A 23817-nucleotide genomic window follows, 5' to 3' on the forward strand; every position below is an offset into this window, starting at 1 on the left:
GAGGAAATGGCCTGAGGAGCAGGCCTGAGGGGTGGAACAGGCAGGCGAACACCACACAGACAGGCAAGAATAACCAACTCATCACACTAGCCATGTGCCAGGAAACATTCGATGTAATTTTTGTGCATCAGTTCATTTCATCTTCACAATCACTCTACTTCTAGAATAGCAGGTAGATGCTGTCTATGAGCTCCACTTTAGAGATGGGGAAACTGAGGCATGGGGCAGTTATGAAAATTGCCCAAAACTATAGAGCTGGGAAGCAAACCCAGGTGGTCTGGCTCTAGAGCCCAGCCTTAAACCTGTGCGGGGAGAATGGGTCAGACGGGGGCCTGGAATGGCCCAAAGACCAGGCTGGAGTCTGGCAATCCATGCCCCCCAAGCCCAGCAGCAAGAGGAATTGACAAAGATGGTTCTGGGGAACCCATAGCAACTTGAAAGAAGCCCCAACCACCCAAGCACCCCCAAGTGACCCCCCAAGTGCCTCACCAGGATGCTGTAGAAGAGCTCATGCGCAAAGAGGCCTAGGACACTAGTCAGGATGTAGCCCACGTGGTAGAGGAACTCCATGTCCATGACCATGGCCTTATAACCCCGGATGAAAGTGCCACGGTTGCCCACAAAGCTCACCACGAACACGATCTTGTTGGTCAGCTGGGGGTGAGTGCAGAGCATGGAGGTCAGTACCCCACCACCCGCCCTGAACCTCCACCCCTGCCACCGTAGCCACCCAGTGCCCAGCTCAGCGGGCAGGCCTTCCATGGAGTGAATCTGAGCTGATCCTACTCAGCCTGCAGACACAGCATGAATGAAAATGTTCCAGAAATGCACCTGGTGCCCACTGCTCAAAGCACTTCATTTCCATCCTTCAGGAAATTGTCACAATATACAAATCTTTGGTGTCTACAATGTAAATAGGGCCTTCAGGCAGCGCACAACTAACCAGTGCTTCAGCAGCCTGAACTGGTGTTCCACAGTGACCCCTGGATGGATGGCTGGCTCTGAATGCCAGCGCCCCAGGTGCCCAGGGAGCCGGAGGAGACAGAGTAGTCCTGACTGAGGGTCTATAATGAGCTTGGGATCCCAACACAGGGATGAGGGGGACGGGCCAGAGCAATGACTGCTGGGAGGCAGCAGGCCAGAGCCAGGAGTGTCTGTGGGATGAGCAAGGGGTGGCTGGGCGTGGGGCTCGCTCTGGCACTCACGTTGAGGGCACCCAGGATGTTGAGCGTGGGCCCAATGCCCAGGTAGTAGATGGAGCGCAGGATGAGCGCCAAAATGAGGGGGCGGATACTGTAGCGCTTGGTGAACAGGGCCGCGATGGAGAAGCAGATGAGGATCCAGAAGAGCAGTGAGATGAGCGGGGAGCCCAGCACGCCTGGGAGCCGGGGAGACGGCATGAGCGCCACTTGTTCAAGCCCACCGCAGCCCCAACACACCCCATCCCTTCGCTATTAAGTTCCTGATCACCTGGCTTGGCCCCCACCCTAACACACCTGTACCTCTAAACCTGGCGCGGGAGGCCCCGCAGCTGCTGCCACCCCAGCTGGTCTCTGGCTCGGGTGCACACACACAGGCGCTGTCTGCAGGGACCAGGGACGCTATCCGTCCCGCGGGACCACTCCGTTTCTCTCCACGCCAAGGTGCAGAACCCAGGGGGCAATGCAGGGGTTTCTCTCCACTCTGCATCTGTGCCCCTCAGAGCCTGGCTGACCCGAAACCCAGGGAAGGGGCGGGGTGGACTCCCAGGGCCCGTGTCCTCACCAGTGGATGCGCCCTCTACATAGGGATAGAAAAAGGCGATGATGATGTTGATGACAACTGCCAGATTGAAGGAGATGCTGCCCCACAGCGTCATGCGGCGGGAGAACCAGTAGATCAGCGGCATGCCTGGGGGAGGGGTGTGGCAGGCTGGAGTAAGGGGGGGCGCCTGGCTCACACCATCTGCGCACCCCACCTGGGCCCTCACTGCCCACACAGCTTCAGGCACCCCTTCAGGAGGAGAGGGAGGCTGGAGGCCTGCTGGGGTTTGGGGGGTGGCATCAGTGGGCGGTCCCAGCCGGCCCCCCGGCCCAAGGGGTCCTCACTGCGGAGCTTGCGCTGCCACTCCATCTCGTTGTGCAGGAAGGAGGACTGGTCGAAGAAGTCGCTCACTTTGCTGCCCTGCTCATCCTGCTCGGTGGTGGTGAAGAGCCGGTGTTTGGTCTCCTCTGTCAGGAACTCGCAGATGCCAGGCACTGGGAACACGATCTGCTCCATGCTGCGGTCCTGCCGCACGATCTGGGTGCACATGCAGTGGTCACACGCAGAGGTCACACACAGAGGTCACACGCGTACCATGCCCCGTGGCGGCGTTCACCCCCTCAGCACCCTGCCCTCAGGCTCACCTCGATCTGGGACGTGTGGTTCTCGTAGTAAGCCAAGGGGTCCTCCTCCTCCTCTTGGGCCGGCGCAGAAGACTTGAGCATCTGGGACAGCTGCTTGTTGTTGAGGCTGAGCTGGGGGTGGGGAGGGTGCTGAGGTCAGGCCTGGCAGCCCCCCACCGCTAGTCCTGAGCCCAACTCTGAACTACACCCTGTGAGCTCCCCCCACACCCAGCCAAGACCGAGTGCAGGCCAACTGAGGAGCCCCAAGGGGGAGGGAGGAGCAGGAGTGCCACATCCAGACAATCTATAGGACAGTCAGTGTCTGTCAGTCCTGCCCAGATGTCAACTAGGTCCTGCTCTAGGCTCCAGGCTTCCAGGCCGGCCCTGGGCCTGCCAGGCCTTGCTCCCACCTTAAAGTCTGGGTTTCATCTCACGTGGCAAGGTGGGATTCCACCCAAAGGGAATAGTGTTGAGACCCCCTCCCCAGTTCTAGCCGAGCTCGCAGAGCCTAGCTCTTTATCAGGTCCACGGCCTTGTGCAGGAGCCTCACCCGGAGGCGAGGACACATCCCGGACTCCCGGTGTCTCAGCGTTCATCTCCACCCCAGGAGTCAGAACCCCTCCCTCAATTCCTAGTTAACAGCACATCCAACTCCCGCTAGCCACGCCCCTAAACCCCAACCAAGTTAGGGTCCCCACCATGGAAGAGATGCCCTCAGCCTCTTCCTCTTGGATGCGCTTCACTGGCTTCAGCAGGTGCTGCAGCTGTTTGTTGTGCCTGGAGAGCTGAGCAGAGGGGGCGTGGTCATGGGGCGTGGTCTCTGGTGGACCTGACCTCTAGGGGCGGGGCCTGGGCGTGGGGCCGGACCTGCAGTGCCAGGATGTAGATGTTGTGGCCCACTTCGCGTGGGCTCACCTCCGAGTTCTCCCGCTCCTCCTCCTGCAGGTAGGCCTTCTTGATGACGTCCACCTGGTGGGCAGTACTGGCTCGAATGCCCTTTTCCTGGGGCATCGGGACCCAATCTCTAGGCCCACACACTCTACCCAGTAGCACCGTCCCGCCTTCCTGGTAACCCAGCCTCACCAGCTCCTGGGGCCGCAGGCTGATGAGGATTCGCTCAGCATTTTCACTGTCATGCCTGCTCTCCATCAGAGCCAGGAGCAGCTTCGAGGCATTGTCCTGGGGGAGGAGGGAGGCAGGACGTCCAGCACGCCTGCTCACACACTCACGTGTACACACAAGTGTGCACATCACACACAGGCAACCCGCACGCATCGTCACGTGCTTATACACGTGAGCACACACTGTACACACACAATGCTAATGTCACACACCCCAGCATGCACACTCGACACACATGTCACAGGCACCCCATGCACACCCACGTGGGCCACCCCCAGGCCCCACCTTAAGTTGCAGCACCAGATCCATCCGGTACTTGCACAGGGGACTGATGTCGTTGAGAATCAGCGCAGTGATGATGTCTATGCCGTTGGACTCGTGGGTCACAATGCAGGTCTGGCAGGAAGCGATGGGGGATATGGAGGTCCAGGCCCCTCAGAATCATGATGGCTCCAGAGGCTCAGCCTCTCCCCTGCCCAGCCTGCTCCACCCACCCACCCAAGCCGCCACCGCTGCTGCTCACGCTGCCACACCGCCCACCTGGTTCTCATGGCAGGGGCCCTGACAGTACTCGGTGAGGGTCTCCAGGGTCTGGATGACAAGGCCCACGTTGTCCTCATTGATGTAGAGCCCCAGCAGCCCCAGGCCTCCGGTGGTGCTGCCGCACATGATGTCCAGGAACTGCAGGGTCTCGCACACCAGGTTGTAGTTGGTTTTGTTGTTCTGACAGCGCAAGAAGTTCTGTGGAGCGCAGAGGGTGTGAGCCGCAGGGCTCAGGGGGAGCGGGAAGCGGAAGCCCACTGAGAAGCAGCTGCTGCGTGTGTGGGGGCAGGGGGCTGGCAGCAGAGAACAGTGGTCCCCAGGCCAGATGAGGGGCAGAGGGCATCCATCACAGCCGGAAGCAGGGGTGGGCACGACAAGCTGGCCGGATCACAGGGGAGGGGGCAGGTGTGCGACGAGGGGCTCACCTGCAGGTCCCGGTTGTGGTTCTCGCACAGCAGCTGCAGGAAGCGCAGGATGGGCTGCATAATGAGCACGGCCATGCCCATCTCGTTGCTCTGCACGCGCTCGCCCACCTCATGCCCCCGGCGCAGGCTGGGGCTCAGTGAATAGCGGGACGAGGACCCGGGCATGGAGAAGGAGGCCACGCGGCCTACGGGGTGAGGCCTGTCAGGCTGAGGCCGCTGGGGGCAGCCAGAACCTCACCCTTACCCTGTGTTCCCACACCACTAGTCCCCCGCCTGCGCATCTTGCCTGCACCCTTATCCCCCTCACCCTGCACCCTCTGGCCTGCCCAGCGACTTCTGTGTTCCTATATCCACACCCTACCCTGACCTTTGGCGGAGGGGTCTGCTGGTTCCCGGTCCTCGTGTGGCTGGCTGCCCAGGTCGCTCATGTTGACGGCCACCGTGGACTTGGTCTCCTGCTGGGCCCGCTTCATGCGGTCATGCAGCACCTTGAAGAATCGTTCTGACTTCTTGTCGCTCGTCATCAGGTTGTAGAAGGATTTCTGGGGGTGGACAGTGAGATGGGGGCAGCCTCAGCACTGGGTGTAGCTCTAAGCAACCCTTGGTAAGACCTCAGAGGGCCCCAGGAACACCCAAACCGGAATGAGGCTGGGGGAGATGATACCCCTGTGCCCTGTGATGAGGGCCGGGGTGGGGAGCACTCGAAGGGCCTGTAACTGCTGTAACTGAGGTCCAAGTCCTGCACCACCTCCTAACCTCCTCCTTTGTCTGCCTTGGCCTTGCGTTAGCAGCCAGAGGGATCCCTTTGAAGCCTAAGTCTGTCCCTCCTCTGCTGGACACCCTGTGGTGGCTCCATCTCCCCAGAGGAAAAGCCATGCTGCCTGGTGCCCAAGCTGCTACCTCTCTGAACCCAGGTCAACCGCTCGCCCGCCAGCCTCATCGGCCACTTCCCCTCCATGGCCTCTGCACTGACTTCCTGCTCTGCTGTGTGACCGGCCCCCCAGTCCACTGCTCACCTCCAGATCCTCATCAAAGTGTTCCTGATCACTCTAAGACCTCCCTGCCCCAGTGCTCCCTAAGCCCCTCGCCTGAATTACCGTCCGACATGCTCTCCATATTACACAGCGATTACATTTACAGGCTGTCGTCTCCACTGAATGTAAGTACCAAGAGAACATAGGTTTTGCCTTTCTAATTCACTGCTGAATCCTTAGTGCCTAGAACACTGCCAGGTACACAGAAAGCTCTCAGCTTGGGCCTACTGAAAGACTAAACGAGCGAATGGATGAAAACAAAGCATCAGACAGGGCTTTTTGGAAAAAGCAGGTCTTTAGTTGGGCTGTAAAGACTGAGGAGGAAGTGGAAGAGGAAGGCGGTCTGAGCAGACACTGGGGGCAGGAATGAGTGGTCATCATAGTAGGGGGCAGGATGGTGGGGAGACACGCTCAGGCCCGGCTGGAGAAAAGGGGGTGACCAGCACCCAGGCCTGTGGCCATGCCCCACCTCCTCAGGACTTAGCCACTGTGCCCCCTGTCCTGAGCAGGAAACACCCACCCGAAGGAGGTGAGCACCAAGCCCCACAGCCTCTCCTCACCTGGATCTCGGTGTTGCCTCCGTCCAGCAGGCGGATGGCTAGGCCGATGCTCTCCTGGAAGATCTTCTCATTCTTGGTGCTGGTAATGAGGTCACACACCAGCTTGGTGGCCCCCTCTTTGTCCAGGCGGCACTGGGTGGCTGCGATTGCAGACCAGTCTTGGTCCAGGCCTGGAGTGGGGGAACTCACTTGAGGGGAGCTAGTAGGGCTGGGAGAGCAGAAGGGAGGGCCCAAGGCCTGGGTGAAAGGGGACACCTGAAGGCAAGGCAAGGGGAAGGCAACACTGACCAGTGCCCATGGGGTCTGGAAGGTCCCCCCTCGAGCTGGACTTCCGATTCTGGAGGTAGTTTTGTAGCAGCATCTTGCGCAGCTGGTTGCCCTGGGGGGACAGGAACGAAATCCACAGTGACACATTTTACCACTTACAGATTGGCCTGATGGTCCTGGACCCTCCTGGCCAGGCCACCTGGTATGGGCCTGCCTGAGCACTCACCCGGTCCCCATACTTGGTCTTCTTGAGCAGCATTTGCTGCAGGGTCCGCAGCACCTTGACACACAGCTTCTCTTCTGACTCCATGAGGTCCTTGGTATGTTGGATCAGCCTGGAGGGTGGGGAGGGAGGGCAGGCTCAGGGCAGCCCCCCAGCCTCCCTCTAACCTCTCCCAGCCCCGTCCCAGGCAGGAGCACTATCTATTGGCCCTCTGACCCAATGGGCCCTTCTCTGTCCCAGGCCGCTGCACCCCTGCCACCCTTGCACCCCAGCCCTGCATCCACTCACTTGGACAGGAAGCCCCCACTCTCGCAGCGCTGGTAGGCCTCACTGCCCTCCAAGAAGAGCAGCTCAGGCCAGTGCAGGACATCCACCAGCACAGACAGCTCGGCCTGCACCAGGGGCTTCAGCCGCTCCTCCAGAGCTGTGATGATGTCCTGGGGTGGACAGGACAGTCACTGCCAGGCAAGGCGCAGGCTGCCCAGGTTGTCCAGTGCCTGTCTGTGGGGCCCTGGACCCACAGAACTGCCCTGGTCAAGGCAGGACTTCTGTCTGCTCTGAGCTCCTGGCTGGAAGCCCAGAGCCCTGGCTCCTCTCCCAGGCCCTCCTCTAGCTCTGTGTGACCTTGGGCAAACCCCCTGCCCTCTCTGGGCCTCAGTCCTCTGACGCATGAAGACCATAACCCACTGGACCCCTTCTATAGGCCAAAGGTAGACAAAGGAGCGCTGCACAAACTGGAAGTGCTGTCAGGCATGAGGAGCATTTGACTCCCTTCGTGAGTGCCAGCCCTACTGGCAGGCCACTGGGTTCTCCTGGCAGCCCCTGGATGATGTTCCTCAGTCCCCGCCCGGGCCTGCCCTCCACAGCCCCTGCGGAGAGCGGGCAGCACAGGAAGGTGCAGTTCCCAAGAACATGCTCTTCTGAAGCAGCTCCCCACACCCACCTGCAGCTTCTCGATGATGTTCTTGTAGTCCCACTGGTTGGCAGTGGGGGTGACGCGAGGGAAGGCCCGCGTGGTGGCCTTGTAGTTGGAAGCATTCCGCTGGGCGGCAGCTACACAACTGATGCCACTGCTGAGCAGCAAGCTGATGTGGGCATCCAGGTCCATGGGCAGCGAGATGGCCCGACCCTTGGCTGTGGGGGGAAAGGTAGGAGGGCTGCTGCGCTGCTAGATGGAGGGTCTCGAGTGCAGGCAAATGAACTCTGACCCTACTTAGGCTAAGGCTCCCTTGCCCCCTTTTTTGGGTAAAAAGAGTAATTTTCTACCTCTTTGATTCCAGCCTGACTCCCCCGCACCTCTCTCCCACCTTCTTTCTCCCCTCTCCACTTCTCCCTAGCAATCTACAGGGCTCCCTCCTGCCTAAGACCATTTGAAAAACACAAGAAACTCTGGTTGGGGAATGTCACCCAGCACCCTCCTCCCAGAACTGACTCAGAGAAAATAGCTTCTCTCAATTGTCATGATGCCAGTTTGACACCAAGAAGGATTTACTGAGAGCCAACTGGGGATGGAGCAGATGATGGGCAAGCTTAGGGGTAATATGTTTATTGTGGGGCAGGCATCCCTCTGGTGGAGGGAGGGGAGAGGTGGTGGGAGCTAGCCAGCGTCCCTGGCACACTCACCCACCATGGCGAGGGTCCGGATGCAGGCCTCCACAGTGCCCTTGTGCTGCTGCTGCAGCCACGGACACTCAAGCAGCCGTGTGGTGGACTGCAACAGCTGCACTACGATCGTCTGGTGCGTCTGCAAGAGATAACACACCCGCGGCTGTAGCCTGGCCCACCCCAAACCTGGACAGCCCCTGGCCCAGGAACCAGGGCCCACTGATACTGCATGGGTGAAGGGACAGACCCTCCAATAACTTTCAATTGCTTTTGTGCCCATTTGGAAAAAAATAACAGCTTCCCTTTTAGCAGTGCACAACCTGCCCAACTGTACAGGGAAACCTAAGGTTCAGGCCTAGGGCTTATAGCCCTATTGCTGACCCTTTTCTTCCTTTAGAAATTTCTTTGAAAAATTAATGTGAAGATATATTTACATGATTCAAAACCCAGAAGGCTATAAAAGGGCATACTTTGACAAGTCTTCCCCACCCTTGACCCTATCACCTCCATTCTCTCACACTCTGCCCTGGGGCTGATGAGAGGTAGGGAAAGCTGATACAAATTACCTGAGTCCCAGAGTCCCAAAGGCATCCCAGGACCAAAACACATGTCAAAATAAACCCAGCCTTCTGGAAGAGTGGACACAACTCTTTCATGCTCTCAGAAGCACTAGCCCCATGTCACTCCCAGTTTCTCTACCTGTAGGTAGCCCCTATTATCAGTTTCTTGGGTATCCTCCCAGGGTTTCTTTAAGATTTAATTAGGCTAGCAGGCTGTCTCCTCGGGGATCCTGGCTCCCTTTCATTCAAGAGGCTCAAGGCTGTAAGCTGGCTCAAGTCTGGGAATCTAGGAATTGACGGAGGGGTCATGACACTTCCCGTCAGTCAACTGAAACTTCATTCACCAGCCTGGGGCTTTTCTGCTCAGATAGATGAGGAAGGCTCTCGGAGGCTGTCTGCCTCATTTAGCTCTGGCGCTCCGGTCCACCGCAGTGAGTGTGCCCACCTACCTTGTCACTGGTGAGTCAGCGTGGCCCGGCCTCCCCCTACCACCCAGATCCACCAGACCTATATGTTCTATATGGTACAGTCCCCACTGTAATTTCTGACCACAGAAACTGTCAGATAATGTTTGCTGTTTTTTTTTTTTAAACAATTAGCTTTATTCTTTTTTTTTTTTTTTTTAAGATCTATTCATTTATTTATACAAGCACTGGGTACAGTCAGAAGCGCGGGAGGGAGAGAGAATTCACCAGAGCCAGAGCAGGGAGCAGAGCAGGCAGAAGGACCGAAGTACACTGCTGAGGGGAGCAGCGGGCGGCAGGAGAGGTCTGCGCGCCATGTGGGACCCTCGCCCAGCGGCCGGGGAGCAGCAGGGGATCAAACCGGCGCTGCAGAGGCTGCGGGCAGCTTCGCAACCCAGCGCTCAACTGCTGCGCCACTGGGGAGGCCCAATGTTTGCTGTTTCAAACTACCAAATGTCAGGTCATTTGCTACATGGCAGGAATAACACGCACTTGTGTGTCCTTCTGCTATACTTTATGCACTCCAAGGACTCTAGATTCTGATTTTCCCTCTTCCCTACCCAAAAGCTGCCAGGGCAGGAGAAGCTCACCTGCAGGGAGGTGCTGTTCTCAGAGAAGGGGGAGCTAAAGAAGGCGTTGATGGTGTCCAGCACGACAGTCAGCACGTACTTCTCCAGGGTGGGGTCCGCCACACGCTTCTCCCGCTTACTGCAGACCTGGGGTAGAAGAGAGGGATGCTGGGGGTCCAGTACCCAGGGCCACTCCCACCTCTAGAAGCCCCCCTGGGCCCCTGCCACAACCTGACCCCACAGTCCACTGCACCCCACAGTCCACAGTCCTGCACTCCCACAGGGACGAACCCGAGCCATGTCCAGGGTGAAGTTCTCAAAGAGTGTCCAGATGTGGTTGCTGGTGTAGATCTCCTTCATCTCCACCTCCGTGTCTACGTAGCAGTGGTTCACGAAGTTCACGTAGGCTATCTTCACCTGGGCAGCCGGGTGGGAGGTCAGGGGCATGAGCAGGGCTGCACGCCCAGGTTTGCCTTCGCTGCATTTCACCAACTCCTCCCTGACCTCCCCGCTGCTCCCCTGCTTGCACCATGTCCTGCACCTCCCAGCTCCTGTCTACCTCCCCATTTTCCTTTTCCTCCCTCTTCCCGTCCACCATGCAGGCTGAATGGCTGCCTCGGCCTGGCTCCACCAGCTCTTCTCCTCCCCAGCCTCCCCAACTCTCTCCTGCCACCTTCCCAGGCCCCACCTCTGTGATGCAGTCCTCATGTGTGACCACAGACACCACATCCTCCAGGGGCAGCAGGGAGGTGCACTTGATCTCAGTGTAGACGTTCTTGCCCTCGGCACAGGCAGCCAACAGGTCCACCAGGGAGATGTGGTACATGAGGGGGCTGTGGTCCTCCACACCATCCCGGGCGGCCTTCATCATGTCCAGAAGGTGGGCCAGTGAGGCCTTGTCATTGTAGAACACGACAACATCGTCGCCTGCATTGGTCAACTGCAAACGAGAGGCAGGCGTCGGGTCTCAGTCCAGCGGCCTGGTCCCCCTTCCTCCCATGCTCACCAGGGAGACTGAGACTGACCCCAGCCTGTGCAGGACATTCAAGAAAACTCTCCTCTGGGGCCTCACTGGTGGCGCAAGGGGTTAAGCACTGCACTATGAAGCAATCCTCTGCAGCACGAGTTCGATCCCCAGCCGGCCAGGGAGCAACCCACATAGAGCAGCAGACCTCTCCTGTCTCGCGCGCTGCTCCCCTCAGCGGTGTATTTCAGTTCTTCTGCCTGTTCTGTTCCCCACTCTGTCTCTGGTGAATACTCTCACCCCTCACATCTCTAGACTGTACCCCAGCTCTTGTATGCATAAATAAATAAATCTTAAAAAAAAAAGAAAACCCTCCTCTGCCTGAGTTTTTGGGGCTCCCTGGCCCTTGGGGTCTTAGGCTGATGTCTCAGGCCCTCTGCCATCAAGAACACTGAGCTCTGGAGTCAGAAAGTCCCTCTAGGAAAAACTGTCCCACGTGGGCTCATCTCACAGGCAGCTCCTCCAAAAGGTCCTTTCTAATCCCCCTCACCCCTCCTCCCCTGTGCTCCCACAACTTGTTCATTTAAACCCTCCGGGAGCACACGCTGCATCCCTCTGGTGTCAGCAATTATGTTATCACATGAATATAATAACAACACCACCTAGCATTGACAGCAGTTCCAGTACAAGGAGTCTCTCATCTCACTTGAATGTTTGTTCCTTCTCCCTCCTGCGCCCCACAATGTGAGAAGAGACCACATCTGTCCCAGACTAAGACTCAGCTCTTCATCCTCTGTGCCTTCAGTTACAGGTGTTTACTGAGTACCTACTATGTGCCAGGCTGGGGCCCAGCAACGAGTCCACAGCACCTGGTTCCTGACTCTGCCCCCCACCCTGGCCCCAGAGATTACATGGGACTGACTCCCCATGTATGAGTGGTCCTTGGCACGCAGCAGCATCATTTTTAAATTAATGATAATAAATGACTGATGAATGAATGAGTGCTTGAGTTTTTTCAGGTCTGAGTTCTATCAGGTACCCAAGTTCTACAGGCACTGGCCTGAGTTCCATTAGGCCCATACCTAGGTTCCACCAGACTCACTTCTGTAACCGTGGCTCTTCCTGCGCACCCCCTCCACAGCCCAGCACCCCATTCCTTCTGTCACCAGCTGTCCAGCTTCTCCAACTCCACCCCGCCACCCCAGTCCCCACGTGTCCCCACAGCCCTGCCCTCACCTCAGTCATGATCATGTCCTGGCACTTCTTGACATATTTGCCCTCGGCCTTGATGACAGTGTGCAGGAAGTCCAGGTACTGCACGTGGCGCCCGTGGGTGGCCAGCAGGTGCACAAAGTGCTGCAGCACCGGCTCGCTGATCTCGGAGCACAGCTGGTAGTTGTTCAGGAAGATGTGCTGCATGGTCTCGGCCTCCAGGAGCTGCGGTGGGCGCCGTGGCAGTCAGAAAGGGGACCAAGGCCCTGCCCACCCTCCCCACCAGGTGCCCCAGCCCACGCCCTCACCCCCGGCGTGAGGAAGAGGTGCAGGTGCTTGTGCAGCAGGGCCTGGTTGCCAGGATTCCCTGCGCAGAACTTCTGCAGGAACTGGTGTGTGTAACGCAGGATCTCTAGCATCTTGGCGTCGCTCTGCACAGACAGGGGAGAAAGAGCTGGGTCCACACAGGAGGGAAGGTGGGTCTGCAACCTGCACCCCGACAGGCATGGGTAGGTCAGGGTGTGGCACTAGGGACCGCAAGGGGGACAGGTTCATGGTGGAAGCTGGGCTTCCAGGTCAGGAAATGAAAAAGTGTGAGGGGGTGAGGATCAAAGGTTGAGGTGAAGCTGGAGGCAGCAAGGGTCAGGGTTAGGGGACAGGATCAAGAGGCAGGGTGAGGGCCTCCCCGGTGGCGCAGCGGTTGAGCGCTGGGTTGCGAAGCTGCCTGCAGCCTCTGCAACGCCGGTTCGATCCCCGGCTGCTCCCCGGCCATCGGAGGAGGGTCCCGCATGGCGCGCAGACCTCTCCTGCCGCCCGCTGCTCCCCTCAGCAGCGTACTTCGGTCCTTCTGCCTGCTCTGCTCCCCGCTCTGGCTCTGGTGAATTCTCTCACCCTCCCGCGCTTCTGACTGTACCCAGTGCTTGTATAAATAAATAAATACATAAATCTTTAAAAAAAAAAAAAAAAGAGGCAGGGTGAGTTAAGATCAAGATCAGTCAAGGTGAGGGGCACAGAGTGAAAGGTTGAGAGGAGGGAGGATAAGTTTGGAGTCAGGAGCCACAGTGGGCCTGGGGACCTCTGGGTAAGAGTCAGAATGAGGCCAGGGGCCAAGATGAGGCCAGAGCTGACATCACAGGTCATGAAGCTGGGGTCAGACTAGGGTCACCATAGACTGAGGTAAGGAGGCTGAGGGTCAAAGGTTAAAATGAAGCTGAGATTATCAGGATTAGGCCAGAGAAGGAGACAGAAGTTAGGGTCAAGGTCAAGAATCAGGGTGAAGCTAGGGTCAAATCAAATCATAATAGGTCAGGATGAGGAGTGAGAAGATACTAAGATTGAATTCAGGGGTCAAGGTGGGGACAAGCCAGGGTCAAATGTCAGGGTGAAGCTGGGTTAGATCAGCTTTAGGGGTTACTATTATTTCAGGGTTCAGGGTGAAGCTGCCCTGGGGAATCAGAGGTCAGAAGTCAGGGGTCACCTTGTCGTAGGGAATCTGCAGCAGGTCCAGCATGACCTTGTGGGCATCCATGTTCTTGAGCAGCCGTTGCTGTTTCTTCCTCATCTGCTCCCCAACGCCACACATCTTATTCAATCGCTCCAAGATCTGGGGGCACAGAGGTGAACATGGAGCCTCTTCCCTCCTCTGTCCAGCCCACATCTCAGGCCGGTCCTAGTCCCTGCCAATCTCAGCTGAATTCCAGCTCGCAGCAGAGAAGGAAGAGGGAAGGAGGCCACACCAATGAATCAGATCATCATGACAAGGCAGGGAAGCACTAAAAACCCAATTTCATCCATAAAAGTAAATACAAAGATATGACTGTGAAATGGAATTTCATTAAATTCCTTCAGCTTTAAAATAATTCCATCTGGCCCTCGGCAGGAAAAGCTGGAAGATGTCTATTTTGCAGGCTGGGGGCCAGCAGAGCAGGAAAGCAGTTGTGGCCCCGCCCCAGGGGGAGCCGCCTAGGCAGGCAGGGCCCCGCCCTGAGGTCCCCCGGCCACTCACGCCCTTGACGATCTGGTAGTTCTCACTGCTCTTCTCCCCAGGCGTGTGCAGAAAGCCTTCCTCATCCGTGGGCTGCTGGGGGCACAGGAGGTCGGGGTCAGCCAAGCCCAGCCCTCACAGAGAACCAGCTCCCTGCCGCCCTGCTCACCTCCTTCTTGTCTTTGACAGTGCCTGCCTCCACCTCCTCGCCCTTGCCGCTGCCCTTCTTGTCCACCCACAGCTCGGACTTCTCCACCATGGTCCGCAACCGGTCCAGCTCCGACTTGATCACCTTGTAGTTCTCCACATCCTGGGCTGAGATCAGCAGCTGCACCTGAGGGTAGAGCATGGGTGTGGCTGGTGAGATGACACCCCCAGGTCCACTCCTCATAGAGACCCCCAGTGCCTTCCCTGCTCCAGGTCTCTAGTTCTGGAATCCGCGCTCCACCACTGTTCCTCTGCACCTAGCCAACTCCTGCTTAATGCTTATGTCCCTGCCATAACTCCACCACCTCCAGGAAGCCTTCCCTGATGGCCACAGACCTCCCTGCACTCCCCGTCTTGAGTTGCCTCATCACCAGGCTTCAGCTATTCACCAACTTCTGTCACATGTCACTTGTTTCCTTGGACACTGAGCAGGGTCCAAGGCAAAGCACGCGGCATGACTGGATTCTGGCTGAGAGACACCTGAACCCAGATTCCCATCTTACTCGCTCTGGGTCAGTGGGTAAGGGAGGAAAGCTCCCCACACCTCGATTTCCCCCTTCAGTAAAACGGAATGAGAGTGGTAACCACGTCATCACTACAGCTGCTCCGAGGATCCCACTACACGAGCCCAACGCTCAGTGCCTGGTACACAGTGTGCCCTCCCCAGATGCCCGTTTGTAGAGACTGAGTGACCAAGAGCACCCGGGGGCTATCGAGACCACATGACAACTCACCCAGACCTGACTGAGGGCTGATTGTGTGCCAGGTGTGACTTGAAGCACTTAGCAAAGGTACCTGGGATATAGCTTGCAAACTGTAAAGTGCTGCCCATATCATAAGGGAGGACAGGCCTGGAGCCAGGCTGAGAAGAGCTATGGGTGTCCAAGACCTGGCCCTTCCCTTTAAGGGGCTCAGCAAGGCCAGAAACTGCAAATGTGCATCAAGATCTCCTGAGCTGCAAGCTCCGGCCTCAGTTTATCCCCAGTCCCAGCGTGGCCAAAGCAGCCTGCCTACTCGGTCCAGGCCAGGAGGTCTTCTGGCCCTCGGGAAGCCCCTCAGTCCTTCCTCCCCCACCCCACAGTCCTCCTCCTCGCCATGGGGTGCTCAGGGAGGGTCAGGGGGTGAGGAGCACCTGCTTGAAGGTGTGCATGGCCTCCTGGCGCTGGCTGAAGTGCTTGAAGAGTAGCTGCAGGGCCCCTGAGACCAGCGGCGCGTAGTCGTGCATGGTCAGGTGGATGAGCACGCGCAGGAACATGCGGCCGCCCTCATCATCCACCTCCAGCATGCTGCTTGTCTTCCTGCAGGCCAGGGTACGGGCGTGGTGGGCACATCACCTACTGTCCCAGGCGGCAAGCATGCCCCTGCTACCCATTTAGCAGATGCAGCGCCCACTGTCATATTTCTAAAATCACTACCCAGTCTATAAATAGCCACTGCCCTGAGCGCCCCAAGTGACCCCCATGTGCCCTGAGAGACCAGTGTCACTGGGGCTGGCAAGGCTCTCCTTGATTAAGCAGCTGGCACGGGGACTTTTCCTATGGGATTTCCTATGGCCTCCTGCCCCCCACCCCACAAAGGAGTTCATGGATAGAGGCTGGGGCCACAAGCAGAGATGGGGGAATCACATCTATTTTTACCAGCCTCTAACCAAAATCGCCCTCGAGGGAAAAAAAATTAGAGGTAACTGTGATTTTGTCACCAATAAAAGACACAGGTGTTTTCACATCACCTTGGAGTTGTTGCAGAAATCACAAAATATCGTTTACATTCATCATTATCACAAAGTAATGGTACTAATTACACCTGCCGGAGCAGCCTGTGATTTAATGTGTTAATAAAGAGGCACATATATAACTGTCACTTCAAACTTGTTTTCTTCAATATTTTGATAACTGTATCTCGGTGCCATTTGTATGTATCTCGGTGCCAACTGCATCCTTTGTAATTTTACAGATTTCATTTTATGAATTTAAAAATTAAACATTCTGACAAGGGTCCAAAGCATTCAGTGGATGCCACAGGCGTGGCACAAAAACGGATTAACTTCCTCCCTGCTCTGAGGGATCCTCCCAGCTACCTGGCTCAAATCCTGATTCACACAGAGGCGCCAGTGCCCGAGCAGAGTCAGGGGGATGACCTGGGGTCCCGGGGTCCCTATATCACTTGGGCTGGCAGGCAAGGAAGGGTCAAAGCACAAAGCCAGGAACACCCCTGCCCCAGAGTCTGGTAAGGGCCTTGAGGGGATGACAGAGGAGGGAGGGATCATCCCCTATCTGGGGAGCCTCTCCAACACTCTATCAACCATCCCAAGAGGATTCAGCAGCACCCACCCACTCCACACACAAACCCCCAACCTCAACCCTGGCCTCACCCAATTCCAAACATGGCCTCCGCCTGCTCCCCAATGCGATCCAGGTTCATATTGGCAGCTGTAGGGAGCAAGAGGTGGAGGTGGGTGGCAGGTCCATGCACAGGGAAGACAGGGAGCAAAAGGGTGAGGGTGCAGAGAGACACCCAAATTAACTCTTCCCCACACTGGTTGGGTGGTAGCCCCTCTGCCTGCCCCATATGGAGTCAGGAGACCCAGGACCCTGGACTGGCTCGGTCTCTAGTTGATTATGACCTTGGGCAAGTCCCTGTCCTTCTATGGGACTCAGTTTCCCCATTTAGAAACAGAGTCATCCCCACCCTTCCTTCTCACAATGGCAAATAAGTGAGACGAGGCAGAAGAAGGGCCTTTGCACACTAGGAAATGGACAGGGCTGGGGAGCTGGTGTCCCCCAGGCGCCACCCGCCACTGTGTGTCCCTGGGTGAGTTAAAAAAAACTTGACTAAGGGCAGGGTGAAGGCGAGACGGAGGCTCACTGGTGGAGTCGAAGGCAGGGGCTGTGCCATCTGCCCCGCTGTCCTGCATGGGAAACACTTCCACAAACTCTTTCTTGAAGACAGACAGCAGGTAGGAGATGCGGTAATCCAGGCGGACATTGAGGATGAACTGGAGAAGCGAGGACAGGATGGGGCGAGGGTCAGTCTGAGATCAGGAGGCCAATCTTGCTCCAGGGGCAGTGGGGTGGGTTGTGGGGGACAGAGGCCAGAAGAGTTCTAGCACTCAGGGTCTCAGCACAAGTGTTCCCCTCTCCCCAGCGAGGTCCAGCTGCCCCCGTGCAGGGCAGTGGCATCTCTACTCAGAATGAGACAGAGAGCCTCCCTGGCCAGTTCCTCTTTCCCAGGCTGGGAAAAGGGAAAGGGAAGGAAGCCCAACTTCTCATGAGTCCAAAGGCCGACCCTGTCAACCTGTCCTAGTGGGGAGAGGATGCCATGGACTTCTGCACACACCCTGACTGGTCTCTGTCCTCACCACATGCCAGGACTCAGAACTGGATAACCCCTGGCCCCGGGAATGAATCAGAAGACCCTACGATCCCCTCTCCAAGTGTTGCTGGAGTCTCAGATGAAACCCAGGACTGGGGTGACTGGGAAATGGGTCTCTGTTACCATGGGAAAGTCCCGCTCTCCCCTTTTTACTATCCCTCTTCTGAACAATGAGGGACAAAACTAGACTTTAATGCACATCAGAATCATGGGGGATGGGGGGGGAGGGCTCATCACCCATCAGCTCTGGCCTGCTCCCATTGTTTCTGACCCCTAGATCTGGGATGGGGCCTGAGCATGTGCATTTCTAAGTCCCCAGGTGATGCTGAGGCTGCTGGTTGAAGACAACACTTTGAGAAGCCCGGGGCTACATATTGATGACCCTGAGGTTTCCAGGCACCAGATACTGTGACCTGAGGGGGGTTCGCCCAGCCTGTCCTCCATGTCCTGCCCTATTCCCAACACTCCCACTCTGGTCCAACCACCTGCAGGATTTCCAGGATCTTCAGCTTGGTCTCCATCACCACGATGTCTTCATTGTCCTCAAACTTGCTTCTGTCCAGGGGCTCAGGAGCACTGGCGCCAGTGGGCAGGCTGGGGGTGCCGAAGACAGACTGCTTGCGGCTCAGCACCATGGTGGACATCATGTGCCCCACGCCCTGGATGGACCGCCGCACATTCTTGCCTGCAGAGCACGGAGCAGAAGCAGGTCACGGGAGTACACGGCAGAGACCCCCGGCTCAACTCTCCAGCAGTAGCAGGGAGAAACCACGATTAGGAAGGGCAAGGCTAATCCAGGAAGGCTTCTTGGAGGAGCTAAGTTTTAAGGCAAATCTGGAAAAAATGGGTGGGTCAGCAGAAAGGTGAACTGTGTGGGAGATAAGCGCGAATTTTCATGTGGGAAATCATGAGAAATCATGAGGGGACTCTGTGTGGGGAGCACCAAATACCAGAGTTGATCTCCATGTACTTTCTGTTTCAGTAAGTTTAGGGTGCCTGAGGGTGTCCTGAGGACAGCTCGCCCCCTTCTTCCTCACAGTCCCCCATGGTAGGGCTGCATCTCCCCTAAGAGAATGGTTCCAAGAAGGCAGGACTGTGACCCCCAATCTGACTGGGGGACCTGTGTCTCCCCTCCTCACTCATAATCTCCTCTCAAGACCAAGCAGTGTTGGAAGGCAACTTGCCCAGACCCAAGGGTCTCTACTGCAGCTGCAGGACCCAAGGGCCCTTCTGTCCATCAGAGGCTACTCAAGGGGGCTGGCAGAGAGAACTCCCAGGCTAAGAGGAGACAGGAACTCAGGGTGGTGAATGGCCAGGACAGGCAAAGCCTCACCGCCTGAGTCATCGAAGGCCTGCATTATGGCTGGGGGGGCCTGGACACAGTCGATGATGCCTAGCAGCGTGCGGGTGAGCCGCAGCAGCTCGCTGAAGCTGTAGAAGCCAAAGTAGATGAGATTGTGTGCCAGGCTGACCACCTGCGGAGAGAGGGCGGGGCCCCAGGTGAGTGTGGGCGGGCCAGGGTAATGGGGCGGGACTTCATGGGGTGGGGGGGTTAGTGCCTTTAAAGGTGAGGTTCTTTAGGAAAAGTAGGTCTCTGGAAGGGTGGGGCTGGGTGAAAGCAGAACCAAGGGTCCCAGACAAGGGCAGCCTGACCCTAGTAGGCTACTGGGGAAGAAGGGCCTACAAGGGAAGCCACTAAGGAGGGAATGGGACAGGAATACAGGAGGGGATAAGAAAGGAGGATCCTGCCAGAACCCTGTGGTGGGGCCCTGGGCTGATGGGACAACCCCAGCTTCAGCAGAGAAGCCTCCCTCTTGGAGAGTCCTAGGGGGTCTACGTGGTCCCCCTGCAGGGCTTCAGGCACTGAAGAAAGTGAGGTCATGGGTCTCACAACCCACCCTGGAGGGTTGCCCAGTGGGAGTACACCCAAGCCCTGATAAACCCAGCCAACCTCAAAGGTGAGCTTGTTCTTCTCCTCGTTGGCAAAGGGCACGGCCTCGCTGACCACGTTGTTGAGGTAGTCCTCCACGAACTCCATGGTGCTGGCAAACTTGTTCTTCTTGTCATCTCGGGAGGCGTTGAGGTTAGAATCATAGCTGGGGTGAGGCAGTGAGGTGTAAGGGACCACAAGATTCCCCCCCCCCAGCCTTACCAAGCCCACACGCCCCACCCGTCTCACTCCTTGATGGTTATGGCTGTGGGGATCTCAGTCCAGAGACGGGCGAACTTGACGGGCGTGACCAGCTCCTGGGGGTCTCGGTCCACGTGCACATGCAGCATCAAGTGGCAGAAGGAGGCGCGCAGGTCAAAGGGCAGCATCTCATCCGCCATGCACAGGAAGATCAGGTCAATGCCCAGCTGCTGGGAGATCTCGTGTATGGCCAGGTACTGCCGGTCCAGACACATGCGGGCAAAGAGCTTCAGCTGGTACCTGAGGGGCAGGAAAGACGATGAGGACATGGCAGGGGCACCAGCAAGAGTTGGGGTCTGAGCTTGTTGGGGTCTGGGCTTGTTGAGACTGGAGAAAGGGACTTAGGTTAAACAGGACACCGACTGCTATAAGAGAAAGGACGCAGTGCTGAGCTAAGAGAGGTGAAAGGAAAAAACAGTCTGGGGTGACTATTTGCAAATCTCCCCTCCTTGTTAAATGCTTTCTGGCTCAGCCAGGACAGATCATCACGGGGAAAGGGGTGGCTGAAGGTTTGGGAGAGGAAGGGGCCTGGGCCACTGTGAGGGAAGGGCAGGGTTGGGAGAGAGGAGGGAGGGCGAGCAGGAGGTGGAAGATGCCAGAGCTATAGAAATGAGGACGAAGGAAGCTCTGTTCTGCACTAGGTGACGCCATGCCCTCTGCTTCCTCCGAGGAGCCCTGCATGACCCATTGTGGGCTCCAGAGCCAGACAGCCTGGGCCTGAACCATGCCTACACTTACAGCTACGTAACCTGGGGCAGTTCGTGTACCTCTCTGTCTGTCTCCCAACTTTAAGCTGAGGGTAAGACAGCCCCTCCCTCACAGACCTATGAGGTTTAAGAGTCATTGGGTAAATGCTTCCCAAAGTGCCTGGTGTATAATGAGCATCTTTTAAAACGTGTGTATTCGGAGACTGTCTGGGTTTCCTTTGGGCCTATCACTGCGCTAAGCTGGCTCAAGGACACCCCGTGCTATTGGGGTTACAAAGTCATCCTTCGCTGAGCCTCCCTAGTGAAGGCAGCATTGCCAGCAAGTGGAGGCAGGAGCCCCACCAGAAGCCATGAGACCTCATCTCTCAGCGGGGACAGGTCGAAGGCTGCTGAGAGGCCAAAGGGCACAGGAAGCTTTGGGGGGGGAGGAGCAGAGACGGGGGTCACCTGTAGTAGCTGAGCACGTTCTCGTCGTGGGCGTTGCCGGCCCTCGCCTCCTGGGCCAGCTGCCTCACACTCTTCTCATGGTGCTCATTATTCTTGTCGGTCCAAGTGAGCCACACTTCCTCCTCTGAGTACTCGATGCTCAGGTACTCGTGGGACTGGGCCATCTCCTTCACGGGCCGGAGCCTGCAGAGCAGCGCCACGCAGTCACAGGGAGCGGTGTGCGGGAGGTCACACGCAGAGCCTCCCTGAGCACACGGGGTCCACCCAGGCGCCAGGCGCCTTTGCACGTGGAACCACCTCCAGCTTGGACCCTGAAACCATGAGCTCCTCCAGGGCAGGGGCCACGGCTCAGTCTCCTCTATGCCCTCCCCCCCCACACCCAGTGCTGGCCCGGAGCTGGGCACACAGCAGACACTGCACGCATGTCTGCAGAGCGCACGGGTTCTAGCCTGAACCTAGATGGGGCTCGAGCTCTAAGGTGGCTAAGGGAGACAGGCAGGGTGGAACTCTGGCGGCGGGGAGGGGGCTGCTGGGCCATGGGGAGACTGTGGAGGCTTACTCAGTCTGAATGAGAATGTCACTGTTCTTGGGGTCCAGTACACACTTGCAGATGAGCTCCTGGGTGACGGGGATAGCGATGTGGTTGGACACACACAGGTCAGAGAGGTAGTCCAGGAACCTGGGGTGGCCATAGCAGTGGGGCAGGGGGTTCAGAGACTGGCCCCAAATGGGGACAAAGCCCACCATCCTCCTTCCCCAGCTAGCAACACTGGGTCCCTGGATCAGTCTGCTGCTCCTGCTGTCCCATGCTTCCAAAGCCTAGTGATTGGTGGGATGGGCTCCCAGTCACCCAAGGAGGGACAACCCACAGATATCACCCTGGGGCAGATGTGAGGCCAGATGGAGACTCAAGGGTCAGGGTGAAGGATGCACAAGGACAGAAACGACATTCAAACTATTTAACGGGTTGAACACAGGCGCAGATTTTGCCACTAGGGAAGGGTCTAGCACCTCCTGTTATACCAAACGTCTCAATTCTCTTGCTAGACTGGGCCCAATTTGGGAGAGGCCCCAGAGTGGCCCAGAGTGGAGGGCCTCAGAGATGTGGCAACTTATTCACAGGGGCAGAAAAATCTCAATATTTTAACCATCGGCACCGGCTAACTTTCTACCCTGGACAGGGGTGGAGGGCGGGCAGGCAGGCCCACCTGGGTTCCCGATTCTTCCGCACCAGGCTCACGAAGGTCTCCACCTCAGTCTTGGTGATATGCTTCTCCAGGAGCTTGCGGTTGTTGTGCAGCAGAGCAGTGATGGTGTCTTCGGCCAGAATGTCATAGCCGATCTGGGACTGCATCATCCCAAACTGCTTGGCGATGTGCTCCTGGGGGCAGACATGCTGGGGTCATGGGGAGCCCAGGGCAGCTCCAGACCCCAAGACCAGGATCTGACATCAGTGGGGGACCCTGATCCCAGAAAGGTGGACGTCTGGGAGGGGAAGCCAGCATCGAGAGGAAGAAGAGAGGGCTTATGTAACATTTATTCACCTCATGGTCTACCTCCCTGCCAGAGGAGGTACCTCCACGTGAAAGGGACCTTGTCTGTCCAGCAGGGCTAGCTACATAATTTATGTGGCCCATGTGCAAAACTCAATAGCAGGACCCTTGTTCCAAAAGAATGAGTTTCAATACAGCAACAGCAGAGCACTCACCCCAATAGCACAAGGCTCTCCTGAGGGGCCTTGAAGCTGGCCATATCACCTGCTCCGTATCCCCAGGGCCCAGAACAGTGCCTGGCACACAGCAGGTGCCTCAGAAAGCACTGCTGAATGAGTGAAAGCAGCAGTGAGGACATAAGCAAGCCAGGCAGCAGGTGAGTGGGTGCCGGGGCGGACAGGAGGGGCCCACCTGGTTCTTGCGGTAGTCCTCCTGAGAGTGGCGCAGCACGCGGTAGCACAGGCGAAACATGTGCTGGTAGGGGGCATTCTTCTGGTCTGAGAGCTCCTCCAGCCGCACCAGGGGTCCCTCACCTCCCTTGTCCCGAAACGGGGCCTTCAGAATGCCAAAGATCTGGGGGAGAAGGGAGAGTAAGGAGGGATGTTCACACTTGTGACACCCCTAATCATCCCAAGAACCCTAAACCCCAAACCAAACCTGCCCCAAAGCCTCCCCAAGCTGATTCAAAGCTGCACTACCTCCCCAGTGTACCCACCATTGGCCCCAGGCCCAGCCCTCACCCCTACTCCTGACCAGAATCCAGAGCTGATGTCAGCTCACTCCTCCCCTCGTGAATTCTAATCCCAACTCAGATCCTGGGCCTAGCTCAGTGTCTGGGGATGAACAGAAGGTCACCTTCAGGGGTCTGAGGCCAAGAGAAAAGGCAGGTCAGGGAGGTATGGCCAGAGATCAAGAGACAAGAAACAGGCCTGTCTCATCAAAAAAAAAAAGTTTATGTAATTACAAAAATTGTAATTGTTGAAAAAAATGTTCTAGAACAGACAATAAAGGGACAGAAGTAAATGAAATGAGAAAACCTTTGTTGGGTTCCTGGTTCAAAGGAAAACAAGCCTTATAAAGACATTTTGGGAAAGGTGGGGAAAGTTGATATTGGGTAGTAGCGCTAATTTCCTTAGGTACAATGATGGCACCGTGCTTATATAGGATGGTGTCCATGTTTCTTGGAGGTACAGCTTTAGGGGTGAGGAGCACCTTCTGAAATGTATGCATGGAAGGATGTATATACAGACTCAGAGTCCCATAAAGCCAACTGGCAAATGGCAGCAAGAGACCCAACAGCTTAAGTTCAGATCCTCCTCCATGTCCATGCTTCCTAGCTGGGTGCACGTGCTCATTTCTCCAATGCTGCATGCCTCAGTTTCCCCAAAATGAAGATAACAGCAGCAGCTCCCCACATCATGAGAATCAACTGTGCCAATACATGTAGGGCGCTTAGGGCAGTGCCTGGCACACAGGATAGGTTTGGAAAGTACTGATTTTTT

At 56.9% G+C, this 23817-nt stretch overlaps 1 protein-coding gene across 1 annotated transcript in view; it reads right to left on the reverse strand.

The window, feature by feature from the left end:
- The window catches only part of ITPR3 (inositol 1,4,5-trisphosphate receptor type 3), a gene marked incomplete at both ends in the record, with an annotated part of 64983 nt that overhangs the window by 4885 nt on the left and 36281 nt on the right, over positions 1-23817 (reverse strand). Inside the window, 37 exons of the mRNA XM_084228004.1 lie at positions 490-654; positions 1206-1378; positions 1765-1890; positions 2088-2280; positions 2388-2498; positions 3065-3151; positions 3234-3335; positions 3450-3545; positions 3774-3884; positions 4029-4229; positions 4457-4641; positions 4824-4998; positions 6051-6220; positions 6339-6429; positions 6544-6652; positions 6829-6977; positions 7484-7674; positions 8164-8284; positions 9760-9885; positions 10030-10155; positions 10427-10678; positions 11939-12139; positions 12223-12345; positions 13392-13517; positions 13920-13994; positions 14068-14232; positions 15238-15403; positions 16477-16534; positions 16971-17100; positions 17963-18162; positions 18811-18952; positions 19429-19573; positions 19657-19908; positions 20823-21005; positions 21382-21501; positions 22031-22203; positions 22727-22888. Of these exons, the coding sequence (XP_084084130.1) occupies positions 490-654; positions 1206-1378; positions 1765-1890; positions 2088-2280; positions 2388-2498; positions 3065-3151; positions 3234-3335; positions 3450-3545; positions 3774-3884; positions 4029-4229; positions 4457-4641; positions 4824-4998; positions 6051-6220; positions 6339-6429; positions 6544-6652; positions 6829-6977; positions 7484-7674; positions 8164-8284; positions 9760-9885; positions 10030-10155; positions 10427-10678; positions 11939-12139; positions 12223-12345; positions 13392-13517; positions 13920-13994; positions 14068-14232; positions 15238-15403; positions 16477-16534; positions 16971-17100; positions 17963-18162; positions 18811-18952; positions 19429-19573; positions 19657-19908; positions 20823-21005; positions 21382-21501; positions 22031-22203; positions 22727-22888 (5481 nt within the window). The remainder of the gene's footprint in view (positions 1-489; positions 655-1205; positions 1379-1764; positions 1891-2087; positions 2281-2387; positions 2499-3064; positions 3152-3233; positions 3336-3449; positions 3546-3773; positions 3885-4028; positions 4230-4456; positions 4642-4823; positions 4999-6050; positions 6221-6338; positions 6430-6543; positions 6653-6828; positions 6978-7483; positions 7675-8163; positions 8285-9759; positions 9886-10029; positions 10156-10426; positions 10679-11938; positions 12140-12222; positions 12346-13391; positions 13518-13919; positions 13995-14067; positions 14233-15237; positions 15404-16476; positions 16535-16970; positions 17101-17962; positions 18163-18810; positions 18953-19428; positions 19574-19656; positions 19909-20822; positions 21006-21381; positions 21502-22030; positions 22204-22726; positions 22889-23817) is intronic.

Source organism: Talpa europaea, assembly GCF_964194135.1.
Source record: "Talpa europaea genome assembly, chromosome: 2".
NCBI lineage: Eukaryota > Metazoa > Chordata > Mammalia > Eulipotyphla > Talpidae > Talpa > Talpa europaea.